At 47.1% G+C, this 22778-nt stretch overlaps 1 protein-coding gene across 3 annotated transcripts in view; it reads right to left on the reverse strand.

The window, feature by feature from the left end:
* Positions 1-11830: 11830 nt before the first annotated feature.
* The window catches only part of SUSD6 (sushi domain containing 6), an 80895-nt gene continuing 69947 nt past the window's right edge, over positions 11831-22778 (reverse strand). For all 3 annotated transcript variants that reach the window (XM_061463251.1, XM_061463250.1, XM_061463252.1), the window contains 4 exons: positions 20529-20726; positions 17356-17494; positions 15806-16227; positions 11831-14031 (listed from right to left, as the gene is read on the reverse strand). In XM_061463251.1, the coding sequence (XP_061319235.1) occupies positions 14006-14031; positions 15806-16227; positions 17356-17494; positions 20529-20726 (785 nt within the window). In that variant the 3' untranslated portion in view covers positions 11831-14005. The remainder of the gene's footprint in view (positions 14032-15805; positions 16228-17355; positions 17495-20528; positions 20727-22778) is intronic.

Here is a 22778-nt window from a genome sequence, read left to right on the forward strand (position 1 = left end):
TGAGGGTCAGCTCGTACCAAGTTTAACCTCAGAGCCCCGACATCAGTGAGGTGCTGTGCAGGCAAGGTTGCAAAGCACCAGTAACCCAAGGTCCAGCATTGTCTCCCCTTGTCAGCCACCCCAGTGGGCCTCCGAGGGGCCGGTTGTCATCCAGCTGGGGCCAGGGAAGCACAAGCAGCACATGGATCTGGTCAGCATTATCAAACCTTTGCCGCCTCCAGCAGTTTTCTACCATGGTGGGTTAGATTTGGCAGTAAGTTTCTTGCCATGCACTAGGTTCCCATGGAGCGGCTTGGTATCTCAGCCTGGTTCCTGAGCAATCATCCGTCCGGGTCTGGTGCTTTTGGTTATTTATCTGCCATCCTGCTTACCTGGTGCCAGAACTTAATTAAACTGTCAGCCTCAGGGAGTTCCTCTGGTTGAAAGTTCAGGCACAAGGACCATCATAAGGCAATGGCAGAGCTGCTGCTCAACTTACCCACTCCAGAGAAGGCTCCATTCCCAGACCTTTCACCATCAGCGCCTGCACTGCCAGCATTGTGTTGGGCCTTCCGCAGCGTGGTTTCTTCTTGCAGAGCCAGAGAGGAGCAGCGCTTTCCTGCACCAGCTTAGAAAACAAATGCAGTCAGGCACCCTGAGGCTGTCAGGACATTGCAGAGAATTAGGCCAGGAGCACTGGTGTCTGGCTCCTGCCAGCGCATCATTATCTGTTTGCATTAGATTTGCTCCTTCTGCAGTTCCTGCTCCAAAACCCCTGCTCACTTTGGCACGGGAATTGGTATCATCTCCCATAAAGAAATGTCATCAGCACAGCTGCCTTCCCAAATTCTGCACTCAGATGTGTGACTCTGCTGCTTTGTCAGCATTGAGCTGAGTGTGTCCCTTTTGGTGAAAATAAATTCTTTGTTCAGATAGTTTTTGGGCTTTGCTCATGAACAGAGTGGCCAGAAAGGCTATTGGTTAAATCACATTTTTAATTATTTTAGAAAGATTAAATGCTTTAAGAAATAGGCACATTCTCTATTTGTTCTTTTCCCTCCCTGACCATTCAGATGCACATCTTGCACCTATCGCTCTAGGATTAGGCGTTTGGCCACCACAGTGTCCCAACCATGTGTCTGCCAGCAACAAAATACATGATTATGCACATCTCTTCTATTTGGCACCATTTCTGCAGCACTGAAACAGCCAGGGCATCCCTCATGCAGCCGCTGAGCTGCACAGTGCGTTAAATAAAGGCGCATCAGCTTTTCCAGGGTCTAATTCTTCTATACAGGCCTCCAGTAATCCCCACCCCTGCTGCTAATTCACAACACATACACTGGCAGAAGAGTTTTCTTTTGTTATTATTGCCAAATTCAAGCATTGGATGGCACGTAGCATAAGCAACAGGCATAGGCCATTTTTTTGGGCAGGCAGAAAGATGGAAGACAAAGAGCCTGGTGGGCCAGCCCATCACTCAGTACTTGCCTTGTCTCCTCGCTGCCACCACCTCCCGCCTTTCCTAAGGCACAGGAAAGTACATTCCCTCCCTGCATACAGGCAGGTTGAGAGCCTGGGCTTCCACCGTTCCCTGTGGGAAATCACTTCTAACAAATGACATCATGAGTAACCTTTTTTTTCAGTTTAACCCATATTTGCCTTTCAAAATTCCTCCTGTCACACTGAGTTACAAGCCCTTGAAGCAGGCTAAAGACTTTTCCTCCCTGGGGACTGCTCCCTTTGGATGGTAACACCAACCTTCCTCAGCTGTCCCTGAAATACACATTTGTACCTTTTAATCTTTTCTGGTAAGTCCTTCCAGCCTCTGATCATTTCATCACTCTTAAGCGACCTTTCCTTTGTCTTCCTGTGCTTTAGACTTGATTGCAATACAGCTGATTAAAATGAGAAATATCATCAGGCTTGAATATGTGTCTGCTCCCCCAGGGCACCTCCTCCCACCCCTCCTTCCCATCTGTTGGTGGCAAGCCAGGAGGCAGGGCTGATCAACCTCTGCTGCTCTGGGCTGCTCTGCTGAGGGAGGAAGGAAAATGGACCCCCTGTCTGGTGATGAAAGCTCTCTGTGACGCCAGCTCCACCATCAAACTGAGATGGAGGTATGGATATAAGGCACTGGCTCTGGCTGGCAGCTTCATGGTGGAAGAGAATAATCACCCAGGGAAAATACTGCTGGTCTCTCCACTTGGAGTGCAACATGCTGCTCACCTTTTGGTCACAGGAACTTGAAGCATCCCTGACAACTGCACCTGGCAACTTCATCGGGTCCTATTTTGGGTTTGGGTTCTTGTCCAAAGCTAGAAAAAACAAAGAAGAAAAAAAGAAAATGAACCAGAGTTTTAAAATTTCACCCCCTATTTAAAGAAAAGACAATTTTTAAGCTTTTCCAGTTTACCTGATTATTCTCACATTCAAGGAAAAACAGGGTGACTTTGTTGTTAAACTGTCAGGCGCCCCTGATTGCAAAGGTAAAAGTAGCCATGGCTATGTAATAGTAAATGTTTCATGACCTAGGCTTCATGCTCTAGTAGGTAGGCAGGTACACAGATGCAAGACAAAATCTGCTGACTATGAAGCATCAACCACAAGATAAGGTCACGCAAGCTTCTGAAAGAGGGAATAAAGACCCTCGCAAAATGGTTACGCTCATTTTTGCTATGCGTGCTTTTAACTTCAACAGCAAAATGACACACTGGCTCACAGCTGCTTTATTTCAAGTTTCATTGATCTTACTCTGTTCGGAGCTTATAATGAGTACCAGACCCATATCCCCAATATTTTCTATGGAGACAGGCAGAAAGGAAACACTTAGAGCAAGGCAAGCTTTCTCTGTGAAGCAGGGGAGGGAGGGAATCCTTCTCAAGCATTAATATTCCCCTGCTCCCTCACCAGACTAAAAAGGAGACACATAAAAGTTTTCAATAACTTTTTTTCCTTTTTTTTTTTCCTTTTTTTTTAGTTATGGAACCCAACAAAACAAGAAAAATATTTTGGACATTAAAAAATAAAGAATAAAAAAATAATATTTTGTGGTTTTTGAGTATTTCAGAGGATGCTGCAACAACTGCCTGTTGCTCTGGCAAGGCAAACAGTGAGCTCTGCTGACTGCAGGGAGCAGATGATGACCCTGAGCAGCCACAGAGATTTGTTTTCCCATTAGGTGGCCATTAGGTCCCACACGGAAATTCCACACCCTTGCACTGAAGGAATCAGCAGGGTTTTGTCTGACAAAGCACGAAAAGCACCCACATTCCACCACCTAGGCTTCTGCCAAGGAGTTTCTGTCCCAGGCCAGGTTTAGGATGGCTTGTGACCCTCTGCAGATGGAAGTACCGGGTTAGAGTCCACGGAGAGGAGGATGGCATCCGCAGAGTGCCCAGGTGCTGATGGCACTACTGCCAGGGCATGCACGGCCTCAGTGCAGCACATGGTGTCTGAAAGCAAAGCCACTACCACCTCAGATTTTGTCATCTCAAGAGGCTGTCGTGGCTTAGGTGTCCTAGAGTTGCATTTACCTGCCCCTTTCCAACTTGATCACTGTAATGGATTGGTTCTCAACTCACAGGGACCAGGACCAGCGCAACAAGTGATCAACCAGCAACACACTTTGTTCCTTATTGTGCCAGTAAGCAAGAAAACTTAAGTCCAGTGCCTTGGAGGTATTTCAGCACCATGTGTCCCTGCATGCAGATCCCTTCCATGCTCCATTCAGTTGCATTTTTACTGCCTTGTTCTGAAATCCCTAATTTTGCTGCCAAAATGCAGCAAAGAATAAAGCTAAACTTCTTGCATGACTGTTCCAGAGTCCCCACTGATCTGTCTGAGACAGGAACAGCAGGGCCTCCATTTGATTCCCCCTGGCATGGCCCTGACTGATTTATCTCGAACTCATTAGCCACAAGGCAGAATAAGAAGAAAGCGGCTATGTAGCAGGTGTTGCCCTTGGCACTACACTTCCACGATGCTGAGAATCAATATCTCTGAATTACCATTTCACTCGCTCCCTTTGGGCACAGCCAGTGCTGGAATAAAGGGGCCATTCCTCTGAGTGGCGACAGGGTCACCGTATGCAGAAGAAACAGGAGCTCACAGTTAAAGCAGAGGTCTGGAAGGAGACATGCTGAAGATGTCATTAAGAGTGTTTGTTTTGCAGCCTCTGGTATGACCTGGAGAAGGTTACTTCAATCTTCTGTGCTTTGCTTTTTCCCCTCCCCATCAACACGGACAGCATGGGCCTTCCCACCCACCGACATGCCACAGAGATACATTCCCAGGCTGTTGAAAAAGCACCAGAGAAATGCTGAATGGTTTCAGTAACAAATCAACCATTTTAAAGCTTCCCAGAGGAAACAGTTATTGGAGACAGGTTAGCTGTATAAGGGGAAACACAGACTGTGGAATGGTAACAACTTTGTCTGCAGAGCCGAACCCAGGATCATAAATCTCTTGGAAGCAGCCGTTACAGGGAAACCTCTGCTGTCCTGCAGAGGCGGCTCACAGAGATGGAGGGGAAGAATTTCTGCAAAACTGCTGCCCTGCCCCAGCTGCAGGGAGCCCCACGCTGCCCTGCAGCACCCAGGGATGGGAGCACGAGGTGGGAAACCCAGTGCTGTTGCACCCTGAGTGACAGGCTTTTGCTCCTGACTCCCATGAGGCTTGTCCAAGGGGGCTTTTTGTCACCTGAGTTTTCCTCCCCAGGAAAACGCTGCTACTCCCAAATCTGGCCCCAGGTCTCCTCAGCATGAGGAGAATTTAAACTTGGATTTAAAGAAGAACATTCTGTATTTAGTGAACATGGGTAGCACATTAGCCATTCTTAAGGGAGGGCCTCCTGATGGGCACAGCCAGTGCAGAAGCAAATCCAGCTGTGTGCCAGCTGCAGCTCTGCCCAGCCCAGCAGCAACCCCAGCTGTCATCGACCTGTAAGGAGAGATGTGCCCTGCCACCACCAGCTCTCCAACCTGTCCTTCTCCCACCCCAGCTGCCTCTGAACCACGGGGAGGTGGCAGGAGCACACACACCTTGTCAGGCCACAGTGGCAAAGGGAGGGACGCCTACCTGCCGCCAGAGCCCCCTTGCTGCTCCCAGCCATGCAGAGTATGCTGCAGCAAACTGTGGCTCCCTCCTCTTCCCCTGAGAGCATCAGTCCTGCAGTGCACTGTTGCCCCTGCTGCGGGCTGCTCCAGGGCTGCTGGGTGCCATGCTCTGGTACGCTGTGGGGACAGGGAGAGCATGTCTGCCCTGTGAAGTGGGTCCCCTGACCTCAACTGTGATCTACGGGCCTGAAAATCAAACCCAGAGCTGCCAAACGCAGTGTGCTCTCTCTAACGCCACCCCATAAAACAGCTACAAGGAGATGCAGACGGCACTGTAGAAGCAGACATGGAGACAAGGGTATTTGTGTCCTGAATGCCAGCGTGTGGCACCACTCTGTGCCCTCCTGCCCCCAGATCTGGGCTTTTGTCATGCACGTAGCACAAAAACCTTGAGCTGGGTCTCACGTACCCACCACGAGCTCAGCGCAGGCCCGATGACAGAGCTGCCAAAGGACAGCCACCTTATGCCAAGGTCTCACTGAGGGTTAAGGTGTGGAGTTTGCTGCTAAACATGATCCTGCTGCAAAAGGGAACAGAATCAGCCCATTGTGTGTGCTTCTCTGTCCCGCCCCTGCATGCCAGGATGCCGGCTTGGTGCTGGGAGAGACCATTGCAGCTTTGCCAAGTACTGCAGCCAATGAGTTCTGGAGGCTGGTGGCCTGTCCTGGCCAGACCCTGCTCTGTTCCCTAGTGGCAGCACACACAAAGGACCCTCTGCACGGCCCAGACAAGTGAGGAGGCATTGTGCAAGCCCTTGGTTTGCAAAGCACAGGGCTTGCTGGCACATAGCCTGCCAGCATTCTTCTGCTGCCGGGGGCGGGGGGGGAGAGAAACCTGCATTTGGTGACACCCTAACTGAAAACAGGTCAGAGGCAGGGCAGGAGTCCAGCAGAGGCAAAGCTAAAGCAACATCAAGAGATGATTTGATAATGCAAACCCACCATGAAGCTTTGCAGTGTGGCAATGTGGCCTGCAGCAGGCAGAGGTGGCGAGGAAACGCTCCAGATGGCCTGAGTACTGTGAAAGAGTTAAAGCACTTCTCAAAGCAGCTTTCTGTCGGGGTCAGTGTCATTGTGGGGAGACTGCTTTCCTGGTATCCCTGCTGCCCCAGCCTTTCTGCCCTTCTGCTCAGGAGGGTTTCCCAGACCACTCACCTCAGGCTGGCTTCCCTCAAGTGTTCCTCACTGCAGGCACAAACCAGAGGTGACAAATGATTTCCAATATGTCTAATAGATAAAAGCAGCAGAACGACAAGAAGGGCACATTCCCAGCTCCAGAACTGCTGCGGCAGGGAAGCAGTAAATTATTCCTGTGGAAAACAGTAATCAAGGTAATTCCTGGCGGCCACTGACTTCCCACATGCTAACTGTCTGCACAGGCCACTGAGCTCCAGTTTTGTAGTGACAAAACTATAGCAAGATCAGCTTACGATGTGGGAATAAATCAAGGAATAAATGGAAATAGGAGGAAGGTAGATGTCACCCCCTTCCCTTCTCTTGTCCTTTTCTCCACAGATGACGAGAATCACATGTATGAGCATACAAATATCTTGTAACATCTCTTAACATGCTTTGAACAAGTTGGCGAAAGGATCCCCATTCTCCTTCCCTTTTACAGTGCCAACAGATCTCCTTAAAAGAAAGGAGCGCTCAATAGCACACTTGCCTCAGAGGGCAGTGTTACCTTAGGTCTTCGAAGCAAAGTAAACACTAATAACAGTAATTAAAAGGGCCCATTATGGCACTAACAGAACAGCTGGTGTCTGCTCCGGCAGCATCCCAGTGCAGCACAACTCAGCTACCTAGAAGAGGGAAGTGCAGAGCCCACACCGAGCCAAACCTCTGCACCTTGGCCTACACTGTCTGCACCCATAGATTTGAAAGATGTCTCCGGTGTGGTCCTGCTGCCCACGTGGGACTAGTATTTCCCCAGTGAGAGCTATCTTCCCTCTAAAAATACCATCCTCTTCCTACATAAGTCTCGTCTCCATGATAAATTACACGTTTATTATGTTCACCCCTCCTCCCTCCCCAGAGTACTCTCATGCAATACCATACATCATCCTTTTAAACATTGTTCCCCTCCCCTTTCCCGTTGTTAACAACTTGGCCGGTCTCTCCCGACTCACTCACTGTTCCCAAGGGCCCCACCATCGGATGGAGACAGTGCAGCAGCCATCAGCTATCGCTGCGGCAGTCATCAGTGTGAGTTCCAAGCCCAGCAAGCAGGACACTGTAAGAGAACCATGCTGTAGTTGCTTCAAATGCTCCCCAGAATGCATCTTCTCTCCTTACATCAGATCTGTGTTTTTGGAAACAGATGACCCTTGTAAGGCTGCACCAACCTTGTACCTGACTTGCAGTGCTGCACTCGGCTCTGGGGCCCCAGCACAAGAGGGACAGGGAGCTGTGGGAAAGGCCACAAAGATGGTCAGAGGGCTGGAACACCTCTCCTGTGAAGACAGGCTGAAAGAGCTGGGGTTGTTCTGCCTGGAGAAGGCTCCAGGGAGACATTATAGTAGCCTTCCAGTGCCTGAAGGGGTCCTATAGGAAAGCTGGAGAGGGAGTTTTTACAAGGGCATGTAATGATAGGATAGGGGAAAATGGCTTTAAACTGATAGGTGAAATACAAAGAAGTTCTTTACAGTGAGGGTGGTGAGACACTGGCACAGGTTGCCCAGAGAAGCTGCGGCTGCCCCATCCCTGGCAGTGTTCAAGGCCAAGTTGGAAGGAGCTTGGAGCAGCCTGGTCTAGTGGAAGGTTTCCTTGTCCATGGCAGGGGGACTGAAGCCGGTGAGCTTTAAAGTCCCTTCGAATCCAAACCACTCTTTGGTTCCACAAGCTATGTGAACATACCCAGCTTGGCTTCATCTTCACAGGGAAGGCACTGCACTACTGCAACTTACTCACTGATGGCCTGCCACATTTCCAGTCTACAAGGCCCAAGTGGTCAAAAGAAATACACAAGAGATTACAGCTTCACTTCAAAAGATTTTTTTAATTTAGAAATGCAGTTATATACATAGAACAATTAAATTAAACTTTGTACAAATATTAAAATACTATCTTCACACCCACTGCAATGTACAGGATACCAGAAAATATATATATAAAATAAAGCAAAATAAAACCAATTGAGTGACATCCTGCACAGCATCAATTATGGTTTTGTTTTTAAATCCCACATATATATGGAGTACCATTCTGCAAAATAATTCCATAGTGGTGCAATTCAGATAAAAAGAAAACACATACAGGAAAGAAGATTAATGCACAAAGGCAACCGATATCCCCTTCCCTTTGCATCAGTAACCACCAGCACCCTACCCACCGCATCTCAGACATCTGCTTCACAGCCAACCTCACTTGGTTTCTTTTGGAAGGAAGCACATTGGAGAATCAGAAACATTTTCCAGCACAGCTCAAGTCACCTCCATCCTTGCTCACACGACGACACAAGCAGCAGCACAGCTCAAGGGAAGCATATGCGGACATCAGCAGAACCTGCTCTGGTGGGTACATGTAGCTGCACACCCCTGCAGGGGCTTGTTGGGAAGCAGTGCTGCACACAGGGCCCTGAGCAGAGGTGTGGGAAGCGGCTGCTCTGTCCTGGTGTGCACAGGCAGGAGGAGGGGGGGGTGAAGGACTGGAAAAAGGCTTATTTCCTGTATAAAAATACAGTCTTAAAAGGAAGCCTGCTCTAGGAAACCTCTCTGCGCTTCCAATGTGTATCAGAGAATAAAGGTTTCTTAAGTTCTTCTGCAAACAAAGGTTTTCACAAAGAGCGAGTTTGATCTGCAGTTCCCTGGTAAGGACTGGAGGATGAGGACGGGGTGAGGCAGGACATTCAAAATGGATGGGGTTTATTGCATTTATATACAGAAACCAGAAAGTGACAGTGATTTAACTGGTTACCTGGAGAGAGTAATAAGGCAGATTTTTTTTTCCTTTAAACACCTGCTATCGGAACAGCAATACCAGGTTTCACAAATGTGTTCTGACAAGGTCAGCGAGGAAATCTCAGTGGGTCCAACCAGCTGGAAATTGATTTTTTTATACAGCAAGCCTGCAGGTATCTGCTAAATCACCTAAACAAAGCACGAGCTTCCTTAGAGCCCAGTCATGAATGCATTAGCTCATGAGCCTGCAGCATACCTCTGTGCAGTTACAGCCCTTCCTTACCCCCCTCCTTGGGTTCCCTTTTCTGTGCCACAAGTGACTTGGCCATCCCAGATGACTTCCAAGGGCTGAGCCTATTGCTCTCTCAGCCCTACTCCTTAGTACTGACCCAAGTCATCCACCTCTAGGAGCATCTTAGGATGTTTACTCCCAGAACACATGGAATAGATTTCTTCCTGACGCACCTGACTTCTCCACGTGCTGAAAGGCCACATAAAGGCTTCAGATACATTAAACAGTTCACCACACCGGAGCTGAAAGAACAAGCAGAAACCTCAGGGGAGATGTCTGAGGGGTGAACAAGCAGCATGCTTGCTGTGTAAGCATTCTTCTACGCAGCAAGTTCCCTGGTGGTTAAGAAAAGGGATAACAATGCATTAAGCTCTTCTCCTTCCCAAACTCCTTCAGTTTTAACTTGGCAACAACTCCATAGGCTGACATGCTACAGCACGTCTCTCCTTCTGGCTTTTTCACCTCTTACGCAGTAGTGGTGGGGAGATGCAAGCTATTTAAAGCAAAACCACACAAACCCATCTCTTCCATCAATGCTGCTGACCATACCCCCCGCAGGGCAGCCTCTCACCCAATTCAAGCCAGCTCACCCTGAGCTGAGCTTCAGCATGCAGATCCTGACTGGAGACTGTGTCAGCTTCACTTCCTGGTTCTCTCAGGCCGGTCCAGTTCTGCCACACTTGGGCTGTAAACACTGAAGTAGGTTCAATTTTCTTCATTTTTTTTAATCTATGCAACTGAAAGGGAGCAAGGAAGGTTTTCTATTGCACCTTAATAGTCTCAATTTCTGAAATGCCCCTTTTTAACGTATCGGACTCCAAAAATAACTGAAACATTTAAAATAAGTGCTATTTTTATTTTCCCAGTGTAACTAAAGTGTTTTGCTGTTCTTGAATATCCCAGGATCCAGCATGTCTGAGCACGAGATGATTATGTCAGGAGTGTTAAATGGGAAGAAATACCTCCCTTTGAATTCTTCTGCCAAACACGGGGGGGGGGGGGGGGGGGGAGTGAAAGTGGCTGTGGCCCCATCAGAAAAAAAAATGTAAGTTAAACCCCCCAATAATGTGCTATGTGACACCCTGCAAGGCTGAGCCCTTATGATCTGAGCCAAGATCCAGGCTGCACCTATCTATGGCAACAGCCAAAGAGGCCACTCTGTGCTCAGAGGTAATGAACGATCCCAAGACAGAGCGGAGCTCACCACTGAAAGATCCTTAAGCCTCAGCCCTTTCTCATTTGAGACAGGACTGTGCAATTTAGGTTTTGTTGGGTTTTCTGATTGTTTGGGAGGGTTTTTTGGGGGGTGAGGTTTAATTTTTTATTTTTGTTCCTTTTTTAAAAAAATCTCAGCCCAGAAGCCTTCCCAATCCTTCCCAACCACAGAACGAAGACAAACACAAATGAGCAGCAATTGCTTGATAATCAGGAAAGTGAGGCCTTGCTCCCGCCTCCCTCAAAAAACCCTCATCGAGCAGACATCTCTCAGGTTCTTCCCTAGCCATTCTACCTCACTTCATATGAAAATAAACACTAAAGCTGAGAACATGGGCAAGAGGGATGTGATGCCTGCAAACCATTTTCCATGTTCTGGGTTGCAGGGGTGCCTGAGGCCTGTTCCCACAAGCGTTGCTGCAGGGGACAGGCTCTTGGGCAGGAGCTCAAAGTGTGAGCTGGGGTTACCAGCCAGCACACCACAGACCAGCCTGGGAGCTGCTGGCTTACCCTCAGCAAGCCAACAGAAGCTGCCTGTTTATGGTGATCATAAGATCTATGCTTGCATATTTCCCTCCACCTCCACACTTCCTGCTCCTTAGTAAAGCCATTTCCCACAGTTTCTATAAATGAAACAAAACTAAAGCACTCTCTCATCTGTGCAGCTTGCTTCCTTCTCTTCCCCACCCAAATTGTGTTTTTCTCTCCCAAACTGGCAGCTGCTTGCTTTACAATAGCAGAGAGAGGCAGGGCCACGCAATACGTGCTTTCTACTGGTGGAACAGGCTCCTGTCCAGGGTGAAGTCAGGCCTTGGGATCAGCTTCCCGATTCATTGCAGGATTCTCCCACCAACCTGATGGCAACACTAAGTTAGAGCACTGTCCCTTGCAGGAAAACAGGATGTACCCAAGTTCTACACCTTGACGGCTGAGTGGCAGCTTGAGCAGACAGGACCTTAAGTGCATAGAGAGCAACTCCTGCTCCAACTTGGTTAGGTAGCAGGAAAGAAGTCAAAGTCTCATACTCTTCCCTTCATACTCCCTTCCTTACCACTGCGCTCACTTGATCCCTCTGTCCTGACAAACCAGCAAACGAGACAATTTGCCCAAGGTAGAAGGTACAAATTAAATACAAGCTTTCCATGCTTACCTTCTAAAGTTCCAATAGCAGACGTGTAAGCAACATTTGCTCCCTACAATGCCTGAAGCTGAGACGCTGCAGCCCATTGTAAAGGGACATGGGATTTTCCCCACCCAAACTGAACAAAAAAATACCCATAGGGAATTTATCAAATCCCTGTGTTAATGCAAGGTAAAATGAGCAAGGAAGAAGTTTAAAATACTGTATTTTTAAATTAATAACATCCCTCTAAAACAAGGATAGGGAAAATAGGATTTTTCCATTCACAGGCACATGCTGTCCCAGGTGTCCTGGGATTTAACAGTTAATCAGGAACAGGAGCAGTGTGTACAATGGGTGGATACTGTGGCTAATCCCCATTTCCAGGAACTGGAGCTAAGCCACAGTAATTTTATATATAAAGGTGTTGCATCACTTTTACCAAGCACTGTGTCGGTATGTTCCTGGGGCAACAAGGGTGAGGATGGTGAAGATCATACAAGCCAAAAGCAAAGCAGCAAAGACAGTAACCCTATTTACCAGTACGCTACCACATGATGTGTAAGGCCATGACATTTTGCTCCTTCAACTCAAAAATTTAGCAGCTTCTCGCAGGGCAAACACTTCCCTGGTTACTTCAAGATAGTTAGGACAAGGTACGTGCATCTAAGAAGCCAACTCTTCTTGCTGAAACCAATCCCACGGAACACCATCCAGACCTCCCTGGTGAAGAACCTTACAACCACAATGCCTTTGTGACTGGATCACCTACCTCAGATGAATGTGGCTTCCTGCAAAATGAGAGTGCTGTTAACAGCAACCAGGATGTTCTGACCTGCTGTAGATAATGGCGGGGGCAGAGGTATATGTACTTTTGGATTTTCTTTTCCCTGTTACCAGAACTTAAAATAATCTTCAAAACCTAGGTTCAGGAATAAGCTATGGTGTCCTCTAGCACTGCTATCAATGTAGCCAGCTTTCCCTCGCAGCAACAGGCAACTGTGGTGGGTTGAGAAGACTTTTTAAATGCTATTTACTCCCAGCCACAAGGAAGGAGCCCTTCTCTGTGGGCCTGCTAAAGCCCATTAGGATACAACAGCAGACTCTTGCTGTATGAAGCTAGGAAGACAACCTCTGAGATGGCAGCTAACCAGGATTCAAGTACCAACGTACCTAGTGTGCCTGGAAAGGTAACCTGGGATTGCCCCACTGGCACTAGGCATTTACTACCTGTGGCAGTTTTTTCTCTTGATATTTTCAAATACCTGAACCACTTCCAGATTAGATCTCAAAGTAGAGATATGACCTAAGGAACTTAAGCTTTAGCGCAGAACCACCTTAACTGAAAAAGCTTTGAGACACACAGCTTATTCAGAAGAGCAGGGCCACAAATTTGGTACCAGTTCTGATGTCTCAAGTAAATGGGGCTAACTCATAGTTAACACAGGGCTGGTTAACTGAAAGTCCCTTCCTTCAAGCTTTCTGGGCTCTGCTAACCACTGCCCACTCTCCAAGGCTCTTCTACAACCTAACACAAGGAGCTGTTCTGGCACCAGAACAAAGCCGAAATGGTTGTTTTGGTGGTGGTACAGTCCCAGCTTCTAGAAACATGGCATGATCAAGTGGGCTGCACAGGTAGAGAAGGAAGAAGGAGACACAAGTGATCTTCAGGAATGGACTCCTGTGGAGACGGTTTTGAAACGGGGGCAGAGGGCATTCCTACACGTTGGACTTCTCAGCCTTCAGTGCTCTATCAATTCTCAATGAACTGTTATTGCACAGCTAAGTTGTCACACAGGCCATCTCATCTGAGGCGCTCCTGGACATCACAAGCTGCCCCTTACTGGGATCCCTCCCAAGCCCAGCTTCAGTCCCAGTGAGGCGTTCTGTCCTGCCCTATCACAAAGAGGATGCTGGAAGAAGAGCCTATGTAACATATATATGTATACATAAATCGTCTGCACCCAGTGAGCAAGGGGCTTTAGCTACTGCTCTCTGGGCAGCGGAGGGGCTAGAGAGGCTAATAAGCTGCAACAAGCCAGTGTGAGGAGGAGAAAGGCACAAGAAAAGAGCAGCTCTTCAGAGACTGCTGTCAAACATCTGGCTGGGGAAGAGGAGAGGAGAGCTCAAATCCACTCTGCTCCTTGAGCCCCTGATGCTGATGGAATGGGGAAGCCAGCACTGCACCAACTCCACTGGTGCATCCAGGAGGCAACCTGGCGACATCCTTTGGATCTTCAGCTGAGGGGCGTCTCTGCGTGGAGGTATCCAGGGCACAGCTCACAAGGACGGGGAAGGCTGCACAGAGTGCTTCTGTCCTGAAGGCAGGGGGAAGGGAAGAGGAAGAAATCCAAGAGGAGAAGGCTAGCCAAACACAGCAGGCCTCATGCTTCCTTCAATAAGGGAATATCTGAATGGTGGGGAGAGAGAAAAGAAAAAGTAGTCAAACTTCTGCTGTTCAATGTCAACAGAAAAACTACTGTTGCAAGCAAGACAAGCTCGTGGTAACGCAGTCTTCCTATCATCATACCACAGCAGAAGGGACCTCTAGAGGACTGCCTCAACCTGCCCCTGCCAGCTCCAGCCTTGAAATATCTCAAAGGACAGCAAACTCCATCATGTCTCTGGGTGCCCATCTGAGTCCTGCACTACTCTCCTAGCACAAAATGTTTTCCTAAAGCCCAACTGAATCTGTCAAACTACAGCTTGTGGCCACTGTCCCATGTTACATCAACTGGTGGAGAAGAGTTTGGCTCCAGAGTCTTTTCACCTCCCTGAAAAGTAACTGTTGGCTTGGCCCTTACCTGCTTCTTCACCAGAGCAAAGGAGCCCACCTCCTTCAGTCACTCCTCACAAGCCCCTATCTATCTTGGCAGGCCTCCAACAGAGCCTGCCTAGTTTCTCCACATCTCTCTTGAACTGGGGGTCCCACAGCAATATGCAGTATTCCCAGTAGAGCCTCACCAGTGTTGTTTAGAGGAAGGTAATAATTTCCCTTGGGAATGACAGTTTCTTTCTTTCCCATAACCTCAAAAATCTTTTCAGTTCCTAAAAATGTCCAAGGCATGTTTCTTACTGTGACAGCGATGGCTGGAAATACAAAAATCACACTTGCCTTTATCTAACTTGAAAAAAATACAACCTAATCCAGTAGATGCATCTTCTTCATTGAACCATAAGCACAAGCCTTACAGTCTCCTGCTGCAAGGGGCAATCTGCTGCTCTACAACAAGCCTTAGATGCAATACATGTTTTCAGGCAGTGATAAAAATGACAGTGCAGAGGCAACATCCTCTAATTTCTACACTATGGACTTGTTTTGTTAAGCTTCATTCCTGGATTTCTGCTGTTTAAGCACTTGAGGTTTAATGCCTGGCTCAGGACATGTTGCTATTCAACCTTTAGCAGAAATCCCCTTTAACTGTTTTTACTGCAAGGGTTCTGCATGGCATTACTATGGCTGTAGGGCTTGACACTATGGAAAGAAGCTCTGCCCTGAGCTACCTACAAGCTAGTTACACTTCTTTCCCAAGACAAGCAATCTCTGTAGAAGCAACCTTAAGCTGCAGCTTCACGTCAGCTCTGGCACTGTAAAGCCACTCCTTCAGGGCAGAACAGAAGTGCAGAATGCGAGATGCACTGGCTGTTTAACAGACTTGCCCCTCTGCCCTTACAGCACATTCAAGCACATCCCTTTTGGTTCTTCTCACATGCCATGGCTGCAGCGCTGTATGCACCATGGCAGTAAGCTGTTTACTTAAACAGTCTAAAAATGAAGAAGCCCAAACATCACAAAGGGTGTGTATTCCAAGCATAACCTCCCACTCCCACCAACTTGTTTTGCACAAACACAGCTATTTTACTGCATTTGCACTGTGATGTTGGCATTTCTCTGCAAATTCTTTGCTAAGGCAACGGGAGTGAATAGAAGAACCCCAACAGTCTTTCCATGCTGCCCTGGGCTTCCAGTCTGAGTACCACAAACCTCAAAAGAAGGTATCAAAACACTGCTTGCACATATAAGTTGTGAAACATGCCATGGAGACAGGGACATCTCTTTTCAAAAGCTCCTCCTTTGCCTGACATACATAAGGGCATTCCTTGCCATTTTCATTCTGGGTAGTCAACTGCAGGACCTACTCTTACAAGGGTCTCATTCGGTGCTCGCTGCCCAAGTTACATACCATCTGTGTATTCCTCAGAGGAAGTGAGTGATAAAAGACTCTGTATGTCACTGCTTTCTGAATCTTGGACTTCTTTGCGTACAGGTCTACTGCTAGCCATGCCAGCTACCCAGGAAGAGGTAGCAGCCTGATGCACAAGAACAGTTTCAGAGCGCTGAGAGCCACTGGCTTCACACAGTCCAGAATGTCCAGGGGCTTCATCTTCTCTTTCAAAGCTATTGCGAGCCCCTTGGTCCTGCTGTTGCGTTTCTCTGGTTCCATTCTGACCAGCTCCCTCTGAGAGCACAATCTGCACTCGGGAGTCCGAGGGTGGAATGCAGTTCCCTGTGCTGCCATACACAGCTTCTTCATAGGATGGCAAGGCCACTTGGACACCATCCACCATGATGGAGACCTGATCTCCAGACACACCTTGGTCTCGCCTTAAAAAAAAGAAACAAAAGGGGGGAGGAGGAGGAGGAGAAATCAAGCGGAGTATTTATATTTTAATATGTTACCATGAACTCCAGGAACCTCCCACAGCAGAACTCTAATGCTCACCACTGACTTATTTACGGGAGGACAAAAACATGAATGGTGGTTTAACAAAGTCAAGCAAGCATAGCCTTGCAGCCCTACTATGAATTGCCATAAACATGAACAGGGGCTGTAATTCAGAATGCCTGATGGATTTAGCAGCAAGAGCTGAAAAAGGTTACAATACTTCCAACCTCACCTGTGTCCAGCTAAATTTGACACAGATCATGATTCAGAGCCTTCTGCTGTCAGCAGATAAAAAACAAGCTCTGACCACTGCTGATTTCAGCTTGTTACACTGATATACTCTGCAACACCCAGCACTGCCTTTTCTGTCACCTTTGCTGCTGGTGACACAACCTCTGGTGGGGCAGCTCTTAAACTGGCACAGTGTGAACAACCTCAGCTCACAAATAACCTAGGCCAAAGTCCTAAGACTGAATATTTCTTTTCCAGTGGTTTGAACTTCCTCAGAAAAGGACAGGCTCCACGTCTCAACCTCCCCACTGCTGGACAGACATATCTGCTCTTCTTTAATGCACACTAGTAGCTGATTCAGAAGAGAGAGTCCACAGTGGCTTTGCTGACCTCAGCCAGCAGCAGTGTTATGGCTGGGTCCCTCCTCCCATCCACAAACCCAGGACAGGAGGTTTCTTTTCCCACAGTGGGGAACAATGGCAGATTTGCATGCTAATCAGCAGTACTGCCTGCATTCATGTCCATAGGATCTCACAAAGAGACTGGGGGAGATGCACATATATACCCAGACACATACTGTGGTAGCTATCCAAGCCTACAAGGCACAGGAGATTACCTATAGCCAGGTATGGCATCATCAGATGCATGTCTGAATGGGGCCTGCAGCTGGGTATCACAGATCACCATTTCAGACTACTGCTGGGCCATGGGGCAGAGGTGCCACTGAGCGTAGGTAAGTTGCTCCAAAATGGATGTCGAAACCAAGTACCTTAATGCGTTTCTGTTGCAAAGAAACAGGATGCCTCTGAGTACCTCCAAACCCCAGCTACACTTACCTGCTATGATGGAATGACTTCAGCTTTGGCTGCAGCAAAACAAACAGCACAACCAAGAGCAGAATCAGGGCGACAGAGCTTGCTGTGGAGGCTACTATGGACAGCGTGGGTACTCCAATTGTTGGGGGAGAGTCCTTTTCTACAAAACCAAGAGGAACACAAGGTAAAATGATCCACTCCTTTAAATCACTGTGACAAAAACCAAAAAACATCCACATTGCCTGGTCTCAGGAATTACACTTGGGCACATATGTGAGGAACCCAAGTTCCCACACGGTCAGGGCATACCAGCTCTCTCATACAGGACAGTTCAGAGCCCAAGCTGACATCTCTACAACAGCTATACTGGGAATCTAAAATAGAACATGCACATAGAAGTGTCCTTTGGAAAAAAAACACAAGACAAACAGAAAAGCAGTGCAAGCAGGCCATGGGCACTGATAGATGGTGGTAAGGGTCATGTAACATACAGATCTGGCTGAGCAAAAGCTAAAAAATGCCCTATGTCACCAGCAAGGCCAATAATTATCTATCACAATAAGCAGGGTATTTTAGGCCAAACAATAGAAAAAGTTCCAAATAATGGGTTTTCTTGGCTGAAGGAACAGCGTCCCAAAGGAAGGGGTGGAAGTCACCTGGGTGGGTACATATAGGACACAGCAAGTATTCAGTTCCTCTCTCACACAAACATTCCAGGAACAGAGAGAGAAGACAGCTGTTGCTTCAGGATGCAGAGTTTTCAGTGTTAGATACATGTGCTCTGTTCACATCACTCCTAACTTTCCTTAGCTGAGCCCTGTGACTGTATGGGAACCAATCTGGCTTTTAAAGGGCCATTGCAAGACAGGAATACATTGGGTGTGGAGAGAGAAAGGCCTGCAGCTGGTATTGCTGAACACTGCATATTATGCCTAGAATGCAACACTAGTTCTTTCACCTCCCTAGAGCAAATAGCTGCCTGTATATGAGTTGCCTCTGTTGCTAATTTACATCTTTGGTAGAGATCTGAAAAACCTCACCTCTCCATTGGCAAATACTATTGTGTATTTCACTTTAGAGATATTCCCATATATGCAATTCCTTTTTGCTATATTCAACACATTCTTCGGGAGCATAGGTCTCAAACTGCAGGACAGGGGATGCAGGACACATATGCAGGTAGGGATGAGGGAAAGAGCAGCATGCAAGCAGAACAAAAAAGCTGGAAGACCATTGGTTTTAAGCCTCCAACCTGAAATCTTTGCCCAAAACAGGCATGTAAGCTGGAGGTCAAACCCACGGTTATTTTGAACTTGTTTTCCTGAAATTTTTCAGAAGTAGCTTGATCTCTTAGCAGGTTAAAAATCCAAACCAAACCAATCACAACAAAAACACAAACAAAATCACACAAAGCAAAACAACCAAACAAAGCCAACCCAAAACCAAAAAAAAACCACAATATCTGGTACATTTTTCTCTATGGCAAATAGGTTTGAGTAAGGATCTCCATTTTCAGCATTACTAAGGGCTCTCTGAATATGCTGCCAGGAAAGAGGGTGGGCAAAAAAAGAGTGCTCCATTTTCAGCATCAGTACATGATGCTGTAAAACTGCTCACTATCCAGGGTACACTCCAGCACATTCACCATCTCATGTTCCAACAGGATGCTAACTCGTACAATAAACTGTCAAAAGGCCATGGGGCTGACAGGCTCAGAGCTACACAAAACATCTGGTAACTGCTAGGAATTTCATTTACTCTAAAAAGAGCACGTGGGATCTTACCCATTACCAACCATGTCTTTCTCATTACTGTCTCCTAATCTCATCCCCCTTCTAGCCCTGTTAGCCTTCCAGCTAGTTAAACATCGGCTAACCAGCTGTTCAGAGCCTGTGCTGTGAAAGCAATGGCTTTTTCCCTGGGTCAGACTTCTGAGGCTCTGTATGTTTGATAAGGCCACTGACTCTTCAGAATGCTAAAGAAATCTGAGAGATTTCTGCTCATCACAACACAGTCCCTTCAGCTTTGATGTAAGGCCAAGTGCCACCAGGCAGAAATGCCACCCAGGGAACACTACCTGCAATAGCAGAGCTTTGTTCTCCAGCCTGGGTATAGCAAGAGGGAAGGAACCACCGTGGAAAGCAAGCTTATGCTGATTTGAAAAACCTCTTCAGGATCTGGTCGCCGCCAGGTAAACTCCCAATTCCCTTCCTTATACATCACAGGAAGGAGCTATAGGAGTGGCTGTGACAGAGACACTGAGAAGACAGTGTCTTTGGGACAGGACAGGATGTTCCACAGATCGTAGGTACGCCGTGAGCTCCATAAAGAGCTTTAAGACGGTACTTTCCTGTTTCCTTCTGATTAAGCTAACACATTTTGCTTTATGGATTACTGGACTTCATCCTGGAGTGTACACTTTCCTGATTCAGGATGACTGAGCAGTAAGACTCCATCAACAAGTCAGACTTGAAGAGGGAAGGCAGATCTCTCTTTATGCAGTACACGTACTTTTAAAACCAGAAAAGCTGTAGACAAACTAAGAGCTGTATGATGAACATTTTCCTGCAAACATTTTTACTTTCCTGCTTTGATGGAAGAACTCCTGTTCAGCTGGGAGACACATACAAAACAAAGCTGTCCACTTCCATTTGGAGAGAAGCAGAAACCATGTCAGCAGTGTTCTTTCCTGCCAGTACAGTGAAAAGCAGCACCATCGAGCTCTTTACCAAAGGAGGCCAACAGTTACTTAACCTGTCTGGATGGAAAACTGGCTCTACGTAATCACACATGCACTTGCACACGTGGACATACAGGTACGCCACGGAGGGAAATGTGCTGTCATCAGAAGCAAAACCAGACAGCAGGGACAATGCTTCAGTTCGGGCCCCTACCACTTCTGGGATGTCAAAATAAGAGGCTCCACCTAAGTAACAAGTTGCCTCCTTTACACTCCTTTCCATGGGTTATCTCCTTGTGTTAGGGACTCTGTGCCTGCATCTCATGGGCTCTTACAGAAGAGACGTTTTTAATGAAGAGCTGTGATTATGAGCCCCATGTATACAATTGCTGGAGTAATGAGAGGCAGCTCTATGGACTTCCTCAGCATCACACTGACACAGTGTTTAAGGGTAATCTGAAAAGCCAATGCAAGGGCAGTTCTAACTGTTTCACTGGAGTCAGGGAGCACTCACCTGGACTGAGCCTGCAGCTGACTTCCATGGCTGGGTTCCACTCTCCATTCTTGCAGGTCAAGTATTTATAATCTCCTTTCAGCATGTAGCCTTCGACACAAAGATACTCAATGACACTGCCTGATGTCAGAGGGTTGTTGCAGGGGCTAGGGTGGCACTTATAGCCTCCATTCTCAGGCTGTGGTGGCTGGGGACAATCTAGAGAAAAGAGAAAGCATCATGGAGGATATCTCAGAGAAAGACATCTGATGCACAATAGATAAGGCACATAGGCAGACTTCCACCTAGGAACACCCACTAAATCAAGAAGCTACCAAAACCAAGAGGAAAGACTGTTACATGATGGCATAGAACACTGCTGAGTTTCACCTTTGATGTCTTCTGTGATTGCTAAATACTGCTTGTTACCCCAGTAGTACAATCTAGTTGGCAGTCATCAAACTGGCGATATTGTTGAACAGAGACACAACAGAGATTCCACATGAAAGAGGTGCAGAAAATCTTTGGCAGTATCTTTTCCCCACAGGGAAACACAATCAGGCTTTCCTATTAGCCTGACAAGGAAAAAAAGTGTGAGATTTCTTACTGAAACAACTGAAGAAAGCAAACATTCCACTATACTACGGGTACAACATCAAGGTACAGACATTGCCATAAGGCACCCTGGAAGTCACACTGATTTCAGCTATTCTACATAGCTATACCACCAACAGTATGGGAAACAAAGCTCTGCTGCAGTAGGAATAAACATTCTAGTCGATTTTAAAAAGGAACTAGTTATACGACAAAGGCATTTCTAAAAGCCCCTCTGTTTACCTATGTGAAGTTTGGAATGCTGAAGGCACTTTACAATTCTCCTTGCATCTCCCCTATGCTGACTAATGGTATAGACACAGCACATGCCAGAAATTTTCCTGTAGAATTTTTGATAGCCATTCGAATAAAAACAACAAACCACAACTGATGAAACTGCACTAAACCCAAGATAGTCCTATTGCGTAGAAGTTCCTCTCCTCTGGCAGGTCACAGTGACCCGGCAGAACAGCCCCAACACTGTATCTGCTGGGGCTGAATGAGGGAGAAATCCATATTTTTTTCCCTTTAAATCCACATCAGCTTCTCAAACTTCACAAAAGAAAATACTGCAAAGATTTCTCATGAATGATCTTGCAGCACAGAAAACCAGCTAACCCACCCACACCCTATTCCATCAGAGCGTGGTGATCCAGGCCTGCCCGTAAACCCTAGAGCACGCATTCCCACTTTCTGCCTCTAAGTGTCCCACTTACTGTGGGACAAACAGCAAGAAACAGCTGGGCGAAGTTCAAGTAACTGGATTTTGGGAAAGGTCTAAGCTTCATTCCACTGTGGAAAATTTTGCTACACTGCTGCAGTGGAGGTGACCCTTGAACCTAATCACATGTGTGAATGCATCATAGGTACTGCCTTGTAAATGCCAGTAAATCCCAAGATGAAATGCTGAGCAAAGCCAAAAACCCTCTGGTATGAGGCCTGCCAGCTTTATAACAGCAATTCAATTTACTTCTTGAGAGAAGAGGTTAACAGGGGTCTAAACGGCAGCTCTTCAAGATGACTTTGTTCTTGAGGAGATTTATTCTTCAATAAGCTTCAGAGAAGCCACTGTTCCATGCCTCCCGAGTATTAACTGTTGCCTCTTCTGTTTCTTTATTTTTTCTTTCTGCAACAATTTCCCATTTTGTAACCAGTATTTTAACCCTTTGACTTATGAAGCTAAAACTTGCTTTCACTTTAAGCCTGCCCAACACTTAGGGTCAGCTGGGATCAGCTGAAGAGACAGATTCAAGGCACAGTTCACTTTCAGGCACACAGACATATACCCTGCTTCATCTGCAGCCCAGGAGAAGGGTTTCTTGCTAAATAGCAAGAGCACCAGAAATCTTCTCAGCAACTTAATGTGTACCTGTCTAGGCAATGGGGGACAGCCTTGGGGAAAAGCTATTTCTGCCACAGCAGCGGACAAAACTCAGGTGCAGAGAGGACAACCTTCTTACACCTTTTTATGCCAAACGAGATGCCTGGAATTGCTTGTGAGCCACACACAGCATCTTTCTAACTGACTGCAGCAAACAGAGTTTGTTCCTGCGTTCCCCCTTCTCCTGACCATGACCGCTCTGCCAGGAGCTCTTTTGGACCAGGCAGCAGCTCACAGTTTGGTTCCCCTTCTGTTGCAAAGTGCCATCTACACTGATGAGTTATAAATACCACATC

The sequence above is a fragment of the Pezoporus flaviventris genome, unplaced genomic scaffold (genome assembly GCF_033815535.1).
Source record: "Pezoporus flaviventris isolate CSIRO_AGI_PZ_B2104156 unplaced genomic scaffold, CSIRO_AGI_Pfla_v1 ptg000036l, whole genome shotgun sequence".
In the NCBI taxonomy this organism is placed as follows: domain Eukaryota; kingdom Metazoa; phylum Chordata; class Aves; order Psittaciformes; family Psittacidae; genus Pezoporus; species Pezoporus flaviventris.